This window comes from Apiospora phragmitis (genome assembly GCF_038363925.1).
Source record: "Apiospora phragmitis strain CBS 135458 chromosome Unknown utg000010l:1.0-9815664.0:1.0-9183399.0, whole genome shotgun sequence".
In the NCBI taxonomy this organism is placed as follows: domain Eukaryota; kingdom Fungi; phylum Ascomycota; class Sordariomycetes; order Amphisphaeriales; family Apiosporaceae; genus Apiospora; species Apiospora phragmitis.
Genome location: NW_027117409.1, coordinates 2,365,186 through 2,378,443, shown reverse-complemented (window position 1 = coordinate 2,378,443; position 13,258 = coordinate 2,365,186). Strand labels below are relative to the sequence as shown.

Genomic DNA, 13,258 nt, shown 5'->3' with positions numbered 1-13,258 from the left:
TTTACTTTTCGCCCACTCTGCCAGCTGAGAGCCGCCACTTACTAAGATGTACTCTAGGCACCTACCGCGCGGGGCAAGCATTCTCGAGGCATTGGGATCACTGGGATGGGCCCCGCGGGGCTGTTCTTACTTCTTACTTTAGGTTAGCAGATACAGCTGTGCATAGAGACATACGAAATAGGCAGAGGGTAAATATAGATACAGGACGATATCCGACGAGATGAGCTATCAACCCGCTCCAATTTGTAGTATTCCTGATGAACGAATAGGAAGATATTCTGTAATACTCATCAGAAATGTAGATATACAGTGTCGGTAATTTTTGGGGAAGGAATGCTAATGTTTTGAGTTGAGTGAACCTACGACGTCACCCCGCGATGCCGCACTTGTTGCGGTGAAACCACCGAACTCAGGGTCCTGTACTAATTACAGCCATTCCTTTGCATTCTGTTCCGGACCTCTTCACGCCAACGTCAACAAAGTTGCATGTTATACCGCGACTTAGCAGGCCAAGTTTAGACAAACCTCCGATACTCATTCTATCTATATAATCGTAACTCACCAGGGAGGTACTTTCTACTTTAAAGAAGTCATCATGTCTGAGCCCGAGTTAGCGACAAAGGCTCCCGAGAGCGATGCGAATGAGACGATCATCCCCGGCGACACGCCTGCCCAGACAGGCCCTACCATGGGCGAGCACTGCACCACCGACAGGCCAACTCGTATGCTTGGCTCCATCACCTACATCCCTACACTTTGAACTGGAAACTCGCTGGTTCAGACCGTTTTGCTGACGTCTAGGCCACTGTAGCTGCTGGCGAAGCCCCTCGGGGTGAGATCCGCAAACTCGGCGATGTCGACGTAAAGAGTCCCAAGAAGCCATCGCAAACGTGCTGGCCTAGCTAATTGAAATAAACCGGACACTAGGCCTACATCTCCAAGCCCGCCTCCTATCCCACCTCCCCGGCGAAGCTCCTGCTGCTCCTGACGGGCGGCACCGGCCTCCAGTCCGCCAACAACCAGATCCAGTCCGACAAGTTCGCCGACGAGGGCTTCGTGGTCGTCATGCCCGACATGTTCGGCGGCGACCCGGCCCCCAACTCGGCCGCCCTGCCCGAAGCCGAGGCCTCCACCTCCTTCCTCGACAACTTCAAGCTGAAGGCCGTCGAGACCGCCAAGTCCTTCATGATCGACATGTGGCTGGCCCGCCACACCGAGGAGAAGGTCATGCCGCTGCTCGAGAAGGTCATCGAGGCCTGCAAGTCCGAGTTCGCAGACGCCGTGGCGGCGGGCGATGGCGTCTACGCCGTCGGCTACTGCTTCGGCGCGCGTTACGTGCTGCTCTTGGCGGCCGAGCGCACTCCGGCGCAGGCGGGCTGGTCGGGCGCGCAAAAGCCCGCCGACGAAGAGGCTGGCGAAGGAGCCGGCCTGCACAACAAGGGTCCTTTCATCAAGGCCGGTGCTTTGGCACATGCGACACTGGTTTCCCCAAGCGACTTCGAGGGACTGAAGCAGCCTATCAGTCTGGTCTGCGTAGAGAACGATCCCATGTTTCCTGACGAGGTGAGAACGAAGGGCGAGGATTTGATGTCCAAGGCCAACCTGGAGCATGAAGTCCAGGTTTATCCTGGAGTTCCACATGGTACGTACTTGAAATCTGAGTATATTAGCGGCGAGAAAACTTACTCTGATGCAGGTTTTGCTGTGATTGGTGACTACGAGGACGCTCATATCAAGGACGCGCAAGCCACTGCGCATGAGCAAATGTTGAAGTGGCTTAAGGAGCATTGATTGCAGTCCGGCGATTGTCGTAAGGGGGTTTTCGTACCAGCCGGCGTTCAGGTCAAAGGGTTTTCAACGGACATCGATGGGTCAGGTTATCAATACGAGGTGTGATCGGTACGAACTGCAGCACTGCCTCTTGTGAGAAGGTTATATGCGAATACGCACTGCTTTGGTTGACAAGTGTGGCTACAGCCGTAGAATCAGACTCGAATTTCATATAGCTCGAGCCTCGTAGCCCTAGAGTCATGCGTTATACGAAAGGCCATGTTAACCCGTTGGATCTACTTTAGCTGCGCATGAGTGAATGAGTTGATTCATTGATTTCTACTTGATAATGATGCATTGATTGATCGCTTCTGGCGACTCATACTACCCTCTGTCTCGTTCCTATTTCCTCAATACCGCTATACCCTAAATCATTGTCCTATTTTATTTTGTTTTGCCAATAACAGAAGAGAGAGAAAATCAGTCTAGACCCCTGAAGATTGTATCATAGCCCCTGGTTTACCCCAACAGTTCCTACCCGCCCTCGAAAGGGGGGCCCTCCTCCCTCTAGCCTGGATTCTACGACGTATCAACCCACCCCGGCCCCCCACACAGCACCGCGCTCAGCTTCTTCGCCCCGTTCCGATGCCGCCACTGGCAGCCCACGCACTCCTCGGTGCGCCGCTTGACCACGAGCCCGTCGCGGTCGTACTTCATGAAGTCCTGCCGCGTCAGCAGCTGGCGGCACGAGGGGCACTTGAGCAGCTCGCCCGCCGCCATCAGATGCCGCCGCAGGCAGTGGAAGCAGAACCCGTACGCCTCGATCAGCTCGCTGTACGTCGGGCGGTGCTTGCCGCACGCCGGGCACGTCGCCTGCGGGCCCAGCACCTCGCTGTCGGCGCGCGCCTGCTCCGTCGAGGCTTGCGGCTCGAGGCTGTGGCTGCGGTTGTGGTGCTGTTGTTTCGGTTTCTTCTGCTCCAGCGCGCGGCGCATCTTGAGCTCCCAGGAGGGCGCGGCGGGGGGCTTGTCGTATTGGGTTTTGGGCTTTGGGCGCTTCGGCGGCGGCGGTGACTGGGGTCGCTGTCTCTGCTGTTGAGGCGGGTTTTGGTGGTGGTGGGGTTGATAGTAATGAGTATCAGACTCCCAAGAGGGGACCAGAGGGGGTATATCGTAGGAACTTTGGGGCGGTGGGCGCTGATTCTCCTTCTGCCGCCTCTGCTGCGGAGGCTTCTGCTGCTGCTGGGGTTTATGATAATGATGGGCCTGGGCTTTTGTGCTGGGTGTTCGGTTTGCAGAGACCGCTTTTGAGGGTGGTGGTGGGAAGGTTTTCAAGATGTCATCATGAGGTAAGGCTCGTGGCTCGTGGTGGCTAGTCATCGAAGGGCGTCGCCGAGTTTTCAGTGGCGTTTCTTCGTTGGGATTTGGAACTTCGTGGTATGTACGACCACCATAGACGGGACGTATCTTGGGTTCGGGCTGGGGTTGGGGTCGGTCTCTCAACTCAGTGTTTGGGTCCAATCGCTGTAGCGGCGCGGACTTTTTTGGTTTAATTGTATAGTTCCCCATGTTAGGAGGGCGAACTTGCGGATGATAGGTCTGTAATGTCTTCGGAGGACGAGACGAGTTCTCAAAATGCCCCCGGGGTTTGTAAGAACCAGAGTAGTACTGGATCTGCGGTCTCTCCTCCTGCCGTTGCCGTTGTTGCGTTACAGCGTGATGGTGATGATGATAACCGTGGTTCTGTTGCTCCATTTCATTTCCAGGGGCCGCCGCCGCCGCCCCTTCCCCCCAACGAGAGTCCGAGTCTGGCCGCAGAGGCAGCCCGGGCAGAGGTTTTGACGGGTACAAGGCGCACCTGTCCGCGCAGTGGTAGCAGCTCATGTTGCCTTCGTCACGGAAGTTGATGGCGGGCGCCTCGTGGTTCCCCTGCCGGCACCACTTCATCTCGAAGACGATCGAGACATCGCGGACCTCTTTCAGGGTCGGCGGCTGGTGGCAGTAGTCGCATACGAAGTCGCCCGTATTCAGGTATGGGAGCCGACGATAGACCGCGCGAGGCTGCTTACAGCGCTCACAGATGAAATAGTCTTCCTTCTTCGACGATGACGAAGGCGGTGGTGTTGGCGCGGCGTCCGGCTCCGGCTTGGCTGCCATGCTGATGCCCGAATCCTTGGGGGCGTGCCCGCGACGGTGGTGCCGCGAAGAAGAGGACATGGTTACCTCGCCCTTCCTGAATAGCAATGAGTTTGGGTTGGAAATCTCAAGGCAAAGAGTATGCACGCCCAGTTTGTGGGTGTCGCTGTTGCTGACGTCTTTAATGTCGCGATGGCTGGTATTATTTCGAAAAACTAGCTCAAAGAACTAAACAGAAGGCCTTCTCCTCCTTCAGAAACGCAAGAGCCCTTCTAAGGCCTAAGCCCTCTGTCTTTCAGGAATTTTGATGAGGCCGATGAACAATGGCATTGTTTTCGTATAGCCTGTTTGTCTGGAGGCAAGATCCTTGTTTTTGGTCAACCAACCTCTCTTACCTAATGAAACGAAACGTACAGTGGACCGAACGAAGTGAAACGAATGCGACAACTGTCATACGGAGATCAAAACCTGGGGGAAGCTATGTAATGGGTTTTTGTATTATGGCTGCAGGCCGCCAGCGAGGTGATGAATATAGACGGAGGTGGAAGTAAACAATCCAGGTCCGCCAGTGATGCGGGTGCAAATAAACAACAACATCAACAACTCCTCCATGACGAAGTGAGACCCGACCAGCCAATCGAATGAGAAGGATGATAACCGCGATTGCCATCTATGAAAGAAAGTTATAAATACATAGTATTTGGCCTCAGAAGGCGCAAGAAGAAATGGGATTGTCTCATATCTGGCTCAGGTCGGAGTGAGTCAATTCGAAAGCCACGACTGCGAGACACCTTGCTTCTTCGCCATGACCACCAGGTTAGGAGCCTCGTCGAGCAGCTCCGCCCACCACGCCTCGTCCGCCGCCTCCGGCCCGCCTATGCCCTCGGCAATCATCTGTCGCACCTCGTCGAGGCCGGGCTGCTTGTACTGCAGGTTGATCATGCCGGCCCTGGCCGCCTCCCGCTCGAAGACGTCCTTCTTCATGCGGAACGCGTCGAACTCGACGACGGGGTCCGTCAGGAACCGGAGGTGCACCTGGAACCCGTCGTCACCGTGGCCGCCCGGCAGGGGGTTGAGCGCCGTCTCGGTGACGCCGTACTTGCCGCTCTGGAGCCGGGGCGCCAGCACGGCCTCGTGATTCTCCATGGTCCCGACGAAGCGGCCGCCGGGCTTGAGGTAGGCGGCGACGTTGGCCCACATGCCGCCGAGCTCGGCGGCCGTGGGCGCGTAGTTGAGGAGCCACATGCCCAGCACCACGTCGAAGCGGCCCTGCTCCTGCGCCAGGGCCGGCACCGTCTGCGCCAGCGGGCGCGCGCAGTCGGCTGCGTACAGCTCAGTGCCGGGGGGCGTGGTCGACTTGGCCACCTCGAGCATCTGCGTCGAGATGTCCACGCCGACGAGGCGGCGGGCGCCCAGGGCGTGCATGACGCGCAGCCCGATCCCCGTTCCGCACGCAAGGTCCAGAACCGCGATGTCCCTATGTGGCCCTACGGCCTCGAGGGTTGAGGTCAAAAGGGGCAAAAGGGGACGTATCCCAGGAACCCGCCATATCTCGTCGTACGACGTTGCGAAACTATCGTAATGCGCCGGTGCTGAGCCCTCGGTGTTCGCCATGTCTATGTTTTCCCACGTCTTTTCTTGTTTCAACCAGTGCCTTTTCCTCGGATATAGGACCGACTAGTCCGCTGTGCTGTTATTTTTGGATATACGCGATTTCCTATTGATTGCCACTTCTCAAGTAGAACACACCTCCCAACGGTCTTTAATGCCTCAGCAAAGCGAGGACAAACTCCCGGGCCCTCGGGTTTATGTACTAATGACAGGGATCTCATCTTCTGTGCTTGATGGGATGAAATGGCTGCAGTGTGACGTGTGACGCTGGAATAAGAAATCATGGCCCGTAAATGGCGGTCAATAGTCATGATGAAAGGCGTACATGCGAATCTCAAGACACTCAGGTGCGCCACAGTACCCTTACATACCATACCATACGGAGAGCCGTCGGACTGCAGGTTCACTCGAGACTTCGGATTCGATTGGTATGACCAAAAGACGGGATGATGCACGATTCAGTTGGAGCAAACTCAGCTTGCCAAAGTGAAACCGGTGAACGGCCCACATTCTGATAGTTGGGTCAGGGGCACTACACACACATGTTGCTCTGTATGGACGATAAGGAGGAGATGAACGTTATCTCTTCTCTTGTCAATGGGCTATCCTCTTTACTGGGTATTGCTGACCTGAGTTGACATTGTTGCTCATCTTTAGCCTGAGTCGTGTAGCTGCTCCATGCTTCTTCTCTCTATAAGTGCAACCTAAAAAGACGTGGGTAATTACAACATTATGTAGTGGTCTGTCTAGGACAAGACCGTCGCGCTTGAGAGGGAGCGGGTTTCTAGCCAACTCTCACATAATTACCTGGAAGTCCCTCGTCAGTAAGAATACCATCTCAGCCAATTGATGGACAGGTATACTTACCGGGGAACTGGCCCTGCTTTCCGTTCAGCTTCCCGATCCACCACTCATTCTCGTTCTGTGTCCGTTGAACAATCTCTATCACGTCACCTGCCCTGAAAGTCAAATCTCCTTCTGCTTGCGCCGAGTAGTCATAAAGTGCCGTGACCATTTCCGCCCCCGTCGGCGCTCCAGCTAGTCGCTTAGGCTTCGGCTTCGGCGGTGGGGGCTTCGCTTTCGCAGCAGCAGCCGCCGCCAGAGCAGGCGATGTGGGGCTTTTCATTGATGGAGACATGGGCGAAGCAACAGAGGGTTTGGTTACAGAATATGGTGGGGGAGGGTGATCGGCTGCAGGCTCGGGTTCCTCTTGTTGGGGGTATTCTATCTGCGGCATTGACGAGGTCGAGTTGGTTGAAGAGGGCCCAGCAGTAATGGCTGCAGGTGTCTTGCCAGCTTCCAATGCTGGACGGCCGTACTTTGGCGGCCTCTTCTGCCCCGTCGTCTTGAACTTCACGATGCTCAGCTTCTCTATCTGCTCTTGAATATCGCCACGCTTCTGGTGGAAGGCCTCTTCGATATCGAGGGTAAGGTCGAAGTACCCAATATCGCAACTCTGCATCTTCTCATGGAGCGTGTAGAATATGTTTAGCTGCATATAATAAAACGATTGGAACAGAGGTTGGATGAACTGCCGTTCAAGCGTGAACAGCTTGGGAAGCTCGTCTTTGAGCAAATCGTTGAAGTAGTTGTACTCTTGTGTCGCGTTTTCGACTTCAGTCTCTGCCTTCCACATGGCCTTCTCGTCCTTGGCCGTCTTGTCCTTCTTGTCCTGCAGCTTCTTCAGGGTCTGTCGGTGGCGATCGTAGTCCAGTTGCTTGTGGTCGCGTTTAAGCGCCGTTTTCCGGATAGCCTTGATGACGTCGAGGAGCTCGTCGGCAGGGCGGATGACGCGCGCTTCGATCATTTCCAGCTCTGGCTTTAGGGACTCTTGGAGATCCTTGACCACGGCCTCGTACTCCTCGCAGGCACGGATTCCTTCGGGGTTGCCGTGGACTACCAGCGAATCGGGGTCGGACATGCGGCCTGAGATGGGCTTGTAGATTTCCGTCATGGCTCTGCTGAATTCGATCTGGTGGGCGAGCATGCCATTGATGGCCTTGAAGTACTTTTCCGACTCATCGTGGAGGCGTTTTGTCTCGGCCTCCATCTCTTGGAACCGACGTTCGGCATCGATGTATACGGCATCTTTGGTGTGCTCGCCCATGTTAAATTTGGCGCGGAATTGTTGCGGTGCCTATCATACCAGCGGCGCAATATTAGTTTACCTGCAGCCAAGATCGCATAGGCGTATTAAAATTGCACTTCTTAATACGCACCCGGGTAAGGGTCTTCTGGAACCCCTTGAAGCTCATCTTGACTGTATTCCGTATAGGGTGGCCGGATGGCGGGGTAGAAATGGGAGACTATCGAGGGCAAACTCGTCGCTGGCGGGATATGTGACTGCTGCTGGGATTCAGCCGGTAGAAACGCAGATGCTTGATAAATGTGATATTGCTGAAAGCGTGGTAGTCTAAGTTTCCAGACGTCCAGAAAGTTGGAAACTCGCGAAGGTTGAGTCTGTTATTGCCTTTGCGCCAAATGCTTGCATGGAAGGTATACGCAAGTTCGGTTGGGTTCTGGGTGTACTTCAAAATGGGGGGGGGAGTCGATTTTGGGAGCCCGCCCGCCTGAGTTTTGGTGACGACGGGACCGTGGCAGTGCTTCTGGGCGGTCTTCAGTGCAACCCCGGTCACTAGGGGTCAGCTATTGTGGCTTCGTCCAGGCGGCGCAGGTTGGATTGCTGATCGCCAGGCTCAAAGTACGACTAGAACACGTAAGTCAAGTAAGTAGGCAGATTAGGAATGAATCAGGCAGATGAATTTAGGAGCAGCAGAATGATGGAGTTGAGAGGGTTGGTCGGGTCAAACGGAGCCTTTCTGGTGAAGAGAGCTGAGCTTCGTTTGTGCTGTAAGCAAAGTGGGAATAGGAATAAGCAATCCTCAGGAGCATCCGAATAAGTACATAAGCCTTGTTTTTTTTCTTTCTACCGCGGCCCGTCTGGTCTGAAGTGAAATGACATAGAATAGCTCAGCTGATGTCCTAATGTAATGAATCTTGTTCTTATTACACAGGCTACAGGTATGTATTCACAAGTGCCTCCGTCCGTCAATATCAGCCTGGACCCAAGCATGCCGAAAATGCCGATCGGGTTGGGCCTTTGTGCAAAGAACCTGCTAATGACGGCGGGACTTGGTCCTAGAGTGAAAACGTCACAGGGTGTGCTTACGTCAATCTGCAGTGCTAGGCTAGACCTAAGCACTCAGCAAGTATCCAAGTACCCCCTTCCATGGGCCCGTCTTCAACCCCGTTCGTTATAGGGCGGAATACAACCTTGCATGCGATTTATCGATCCAGCTGGCTGGCAGCTCCTTAGGTTACCAGATCGACGGCTAGGATGGCCAACATACATACTGTAGTGAGGAATGTCGTTTCCATTTTTTACGTTTCAGATGCGATCTAGGTTAGTACATGCCCGTACATCTCTTTGCCATGCCAGTTCTTAGGCCATCAACTTGCCTGTTTCCACAGTTTTGTTGTCATGCTCTTCTAACAACATAGCAAAGGCCTTCTAAGTTCTGGGCATGTTCTAAAGTCCCGTGCTCGGCATTGGGTACTTCAGATGCGCCGTTAGCTGAAAAGCCAAAGCCTCCGGCTTCAGTATCGCTACCTATGGTTTTCGTTGTTGGTATAATTCTTTAAGCTCGCGACAACGATCGACAAAATCAAGGTGAAATTCTTCAAGATGATGTGGACAGAGCCTTTGCGGATCTTGTTATTTACACTCGGAGTTTTGTTAAGAGGACAACTTGACCCCTCTCAGATCAGGAAGTCTCGAAGACATGATCTCAAATATTCCTCGTGGCTTAATGTCGGCGAGTACCACATTTCCCAAGAGATCAAAGCCTCTGCAGCCAGCACGCTTCGACGCCTTTCGGTAGTTCAAAGCCGTATGAATACCATATCTTCCATGAAAACGACGGCCTTGCATGGCATGTTGATCCCAAGCGATAGCATATCAGTGGTGATGGTCACGCATAGAAAGCCTTTACGGAACAGTATCTCAATAGCTAATATTCCCGTCAAGGCCACTGAAACAACGTACAGCATTCGCCTTGAGATATTCTCCAAATGCCGGGGCATCAGGGCGAGGGAACTCGTCACGAAAGTGTCTTGTGATTCATTGCTAATCTCCTCGTGTCCACGAAAGAACACCAAGTGAGGCTGCATCGGAGAGGTTGACCTGAGCAGACGAGCAGCTTGAAGTAAGTACACGAATCAAGCTTAGATATCATCTTCAAGCTAGGTCATCTCGTTGTCGCAGTGCCCGATTTGAGTGAGTAGAGTCACGTGACAGCGCGACTGCCCATAGCGTGTTGCTGCGCTGGAGGCAATGAATTCAACCTTTGTTCTACACTTCTAATTAACCTTCCATTGTCATGAAATGGTACCAGCTTCAGTTCCCATACTGCTTCAATCGCAACAGTCTACCACCAAATCATGGCGTGCAGGTCGGTTGCCATTGACATCTCGAATGATTTCACCACAGCTTCTGAATCGGAACGCGATTCCGCACCCGCCACCTCCAGCAATCCAACCCAGCTAGAAAAGCGAAAGCCTCAAGATGAAATATTTGATAAAGTTGACTGGACCGACGATGAGGACGACGTTACGTTTGAGGCCTTTCAGAGGCGAAAACTACAAAAGTCAAAAGCATCGCGCAACTCCAAGGGTAAGGGCTTAGCTACAACAGCTGCAGCGCACAAAGATCGAGGGAAGGGGAAAACACAGCGTAAAGCCGCCAGCTCACCGGACTTGGAGGAGGATCTACCCGAGAAGTCGTTGCCTCAGTACCTGCAATCTCGAAGACGAAACTTTGACCAGGGTTGTGAGGCCCTTAAGGAAGCAGGCTTACGTCTGGCACCCGATTACAGTGACCTACAATTCTCTGAAGATGAGGAGCTGGAAAAACTGGAGGAGAAGCCTCAGTTTGACCCATTGAGCGGGGTCCAACCATGCCGGGGCTACAAAGATATTCAGATCAAAGGAACTCTCGGAGTGATTCCCGCGTCGATCGCGCAGTACCTGCGTGACTATCAGATCGAGGGAGTGGAGTTCCTGCATGAGCTCTTCGTCTACCAAAAGGGAGGTATCCTTGGCGACGATATGGGATTAGGGAAGACGGTGCAAGTCGCCGCATTCCTTACTGTGGCCTATGGCAAGACTGGTGGCAAAAGAGACGCCAAGAGAATGCGCAAATTTCGACGGGCGACCGAACGTTGGTATCCTCGTACCCTGATTATTTGCCCTGGCTCCTTGACCCAGAACTGGAAGAATGAACTGAATCGTTGGGGTTGGTGGAATACCGACCTCTACCATGGTACGGGCAAAGAAGATGTCCTTGACAGTGCTCGAGCTGGCAGAATCGAGATTTTAATCACAACATACACGACATACAAAAACAACCGCGACCAGGTGAATTCAGTGCCTTGGGATGTAGTGGTAGCCGACGAATGCCATTCAATCAAAGACGTCAAGGCCGAGGTGACTCGCGCAATGAACGAGGTCAACGCATTGTGTCGCATCGGCTTGACCGGTACTGCGATACAAAATAGATACGAAGAGCTTTGGACTCTCCTTAATTGGACCAATCCCGGTGTCCTGGGCACTATGGGCGAGTGGAAGCAGACCATTTGCAAGCCCCTTACTATTGGGCAGTCCCACGACGCGACGAAACAGCAATTGAGCACTGGTAGGAAAACTGCCAGAATGCTCAAGGAGAATCTTTTGCCTCGATTCTTTTTGCGACGTATGAAAAGCCTCATCGCCGACCAACTACCGAAGAAGAGTGACAAGGTTGTTTTCTGTCCATTATCAGAAATTCAGCGGCAGGCTTACGAGAATCTGGTGACTAGCCCGCTGGTTGAGTTCGTGAAGACGGCTCATGAAGTCTGCGAGTGCGGCTCTGGTAACAAACGTGGATTCTGTTGTCACATAGTGAATGCGAATGGGGATAGTTGGAGAGCATTGGTCTTTCCTATCGTCATGTCGCTGCAAAAGCTATCGAACCATCTTACTCTGCTGATCCCCCAACATACCGAAGTAAGCACCAAGCAGACGCGTGACCTCAAGTATCTCCAAGCTGCGGTGCCTGACAATTGGCGCACTCTTTACAACAACCGCGACTCACTCCTCAGTCTTTCTGATCCGGAGTATTGCGGGAAATGGGTCGTTCTGAAGAAGTTGCTGCGGTTTTGGCATGGAAGCGGCAACAAAGTCCTCGTCTTCTCTCACAGCGTTAGATTGCTCAGGGTCCTTCAGCATCTATTCAGCAATACGAGCTACAGTGTCAGTTACCTTGACGGCTCCCTCAGTTATGAGGAACGCCAACAAACAGTTGATGATTTCAACGCGGATCCGAATCAGTTCGTGTTTCTTATATCCACCAAAGCTGGAGGTGTCGGTCTCAACATTACTTCGGCCAACAAAGTGGTCATCATGGACCCTCACTGGAACCCGGCCTATGATCTCCAGGCCCAAGATCGCGCATATCGAATAGGCCAAGTTCGAGATGTGGATGTGTACCGACTAATCTCTGCGGGCACCATCGAGGAAATTACGTATGCGCGACAGATATACAAACAACAGCAGGCAAACATCGGCTATAATGCATCGAATGAACGACGTTACTTCAAGGGTGTCCAGCAAGATAAAGAACGCAAGGGTGAGATTTTCGGACTCGGCAATTTGCTGGCCTTCCATGGCGATCAGATCGTACTACGGGAGATTGTCAACAAAACCAACATAGCCGAGGCAAAGGCTGGCGTGAATCTGGTGGATATTGATATGGAAAAGGCGGTCAAGGACGATGACACCCAAGTCATCAAGCAGGAAGAAGATGCCGACGACGGGAACGGAGGGTTGAGTCAATTGGCTGCCTTGCTGACGAAGGACGATAAGGCTAAGCGCCCTGACTCCACAATAGGGGCGAAGTCAAAACGAAAAAGCGATGCCATCCAGGCGATTCTCGCATCTGCTGGTGTCGAATACACTCACGATAACTCAGAAGTTGTAGGGTCTTCCAAAATCGAAGATCGCCTGTCTCGGCAGGCACAGCTAGAGGGTAGTCAGGACGCGGGTCCTATTGGTCGTGCCGTCTTTGACAGTGAGGATGAGGGTGCGGGCACCACATCGATCAGCTTTCGGTACAACCCCCCTGAGGACGTCATGCAGCGGCAGTTCTGTACGATGGCGAAGACGTTTGGTTTCTCAAATGCGACGGAATTCGCATTAGCCGTTGAGAGCATGACACAAGAAGATCGCCGCAATTGCCTGGACACTTTCTACAAGAAACGCCTTGACCATCTCGAACAGCCTGATAATGCGAAGTCAGAGGACAACGAGGCAGGCAATGGTTTTTTGGAAGAAGTGATGGCCAGAATGGAACAGAATAAGGCCGCACAACGAGCTGGCCAGGGTTCTTTGCTACACAGTGGTCCTGTTGACAAGGATCAGGCAAAGATGTCGTCCTTTGACAATGGCACCCAAATCAAGGAGCCGACGCCTTCACCGGCCCCAACTTGGTCGTTTCCAAGAACAGCTGTTTGGCCTTTGGATGATGACGATACGTACGGATGAGTTATGATTTATGAATTCATGTGATGATACCCATACTTTAGGAGATATATTAGATGAGAAGCGACAGGAAATCACCCCGCAAAGGACCAAGACACTCAATTCATGGCACACTATATCGTGCCGTTTACTTCTATGTTTTTTTTTTGTGGCGCAAGAAGGTCGCTCC

General features: G+C 53.1%; 5 protein-coding genes across 5 annotated transcripts; 2 read left to right on the top strand and 3 right to left on the bottom strand.

Annotated features, from left to right (window-relative positions):
* Nucleotides 1–595: 595 nt before the first annotated feature.
* PG994_010500 (hydrolase tropI) lies at nt 596–1,791 on the top strand (the record flags this gene model as incomplete). Its single annotated transcript, XM_066861909.1, has 4 exons — nt 596–722; nt 812–861; nt 928–1,642; nt 1,697–1,791. 4 exons carry the CDS (start codon nt 596–598, stop codon nt 1,789–1,791), a joined length of 987 nt encoding a protein of 328 aa, XP_066711019.1.
* Nucleotides 1,792–2,349: 558 nt separating this feature from the next.
* Nucleotides 2,350–3,984, bottom strand: PG994_010499 (uncharacterized protein; the record flags this gene model as incomplete). The annotated part of the gene is made up of 1 exon (XM_066861908.1): nt 2,350–3,984. The coding sequence occupies one exon, from the start codon at nt 3,982–3,984 to the stop codon at nt 2,350–2,352; it is 1,635 nt and encodes a 544-aa protein (XP_066711018.1).
* A 681-nt stretch (nt 3,985–4,665) lies between these two features.
* PG994_010498 (methyltransferase) lies at nt 4,666–5,517 on the bottom strand (the record flags this gene model as incomplete). Its single annotated transcript, XM_066861907.1, has 1 exon — nt 4,666–5,517. One exon carries the CDS (start codon nt 5,515–5,517, stop codon nt 4,666–4,668), a length of 852 nt encoding a protein of 283 aa, XP_066711017.1.
* A 781-nt stretch (nt 5,518–6,298) lies between these two features.
* Nucleotides 6,299–7,769, bottom strand: PG994_010497 (uncharacterized protein; the record flags this gene model as incomplete). The annotated part of the gene is made up of 3 exons (XM_066861906.1): nt 6,299–6,321; nt 6,382–7,651; nt 7,734–7,769. The coding sequence occupies 3 exons, from the start codon at nt 7,767–7,769 to the stop codon at nt 6,299–6,301; spliced, it is 1,329 nt and encodes a 442-aa protein (XP_066711016.1).
* Nucleotides 7,770–9,954: 2,185 nt separating this feature from the next.
* On the top strand, nt 9,955–13,092 carry PG994_010496 (uncharacterized protein; the record flags this gene model as incomplete). Its single annotated transcript, XM_066861905.1, has 1 exon — nt 9,955–13,092. The coding sequence occupies one exon, from the start codon at nt 9,955–9,957 to the stop codon at nt 13,090–13,092; it is 3,138 nt and encodes a 1,045-aa protein (XP_066711015.1).
* Nucleotides 13,093–13,258: the final 166 nt, after the last annotated feature.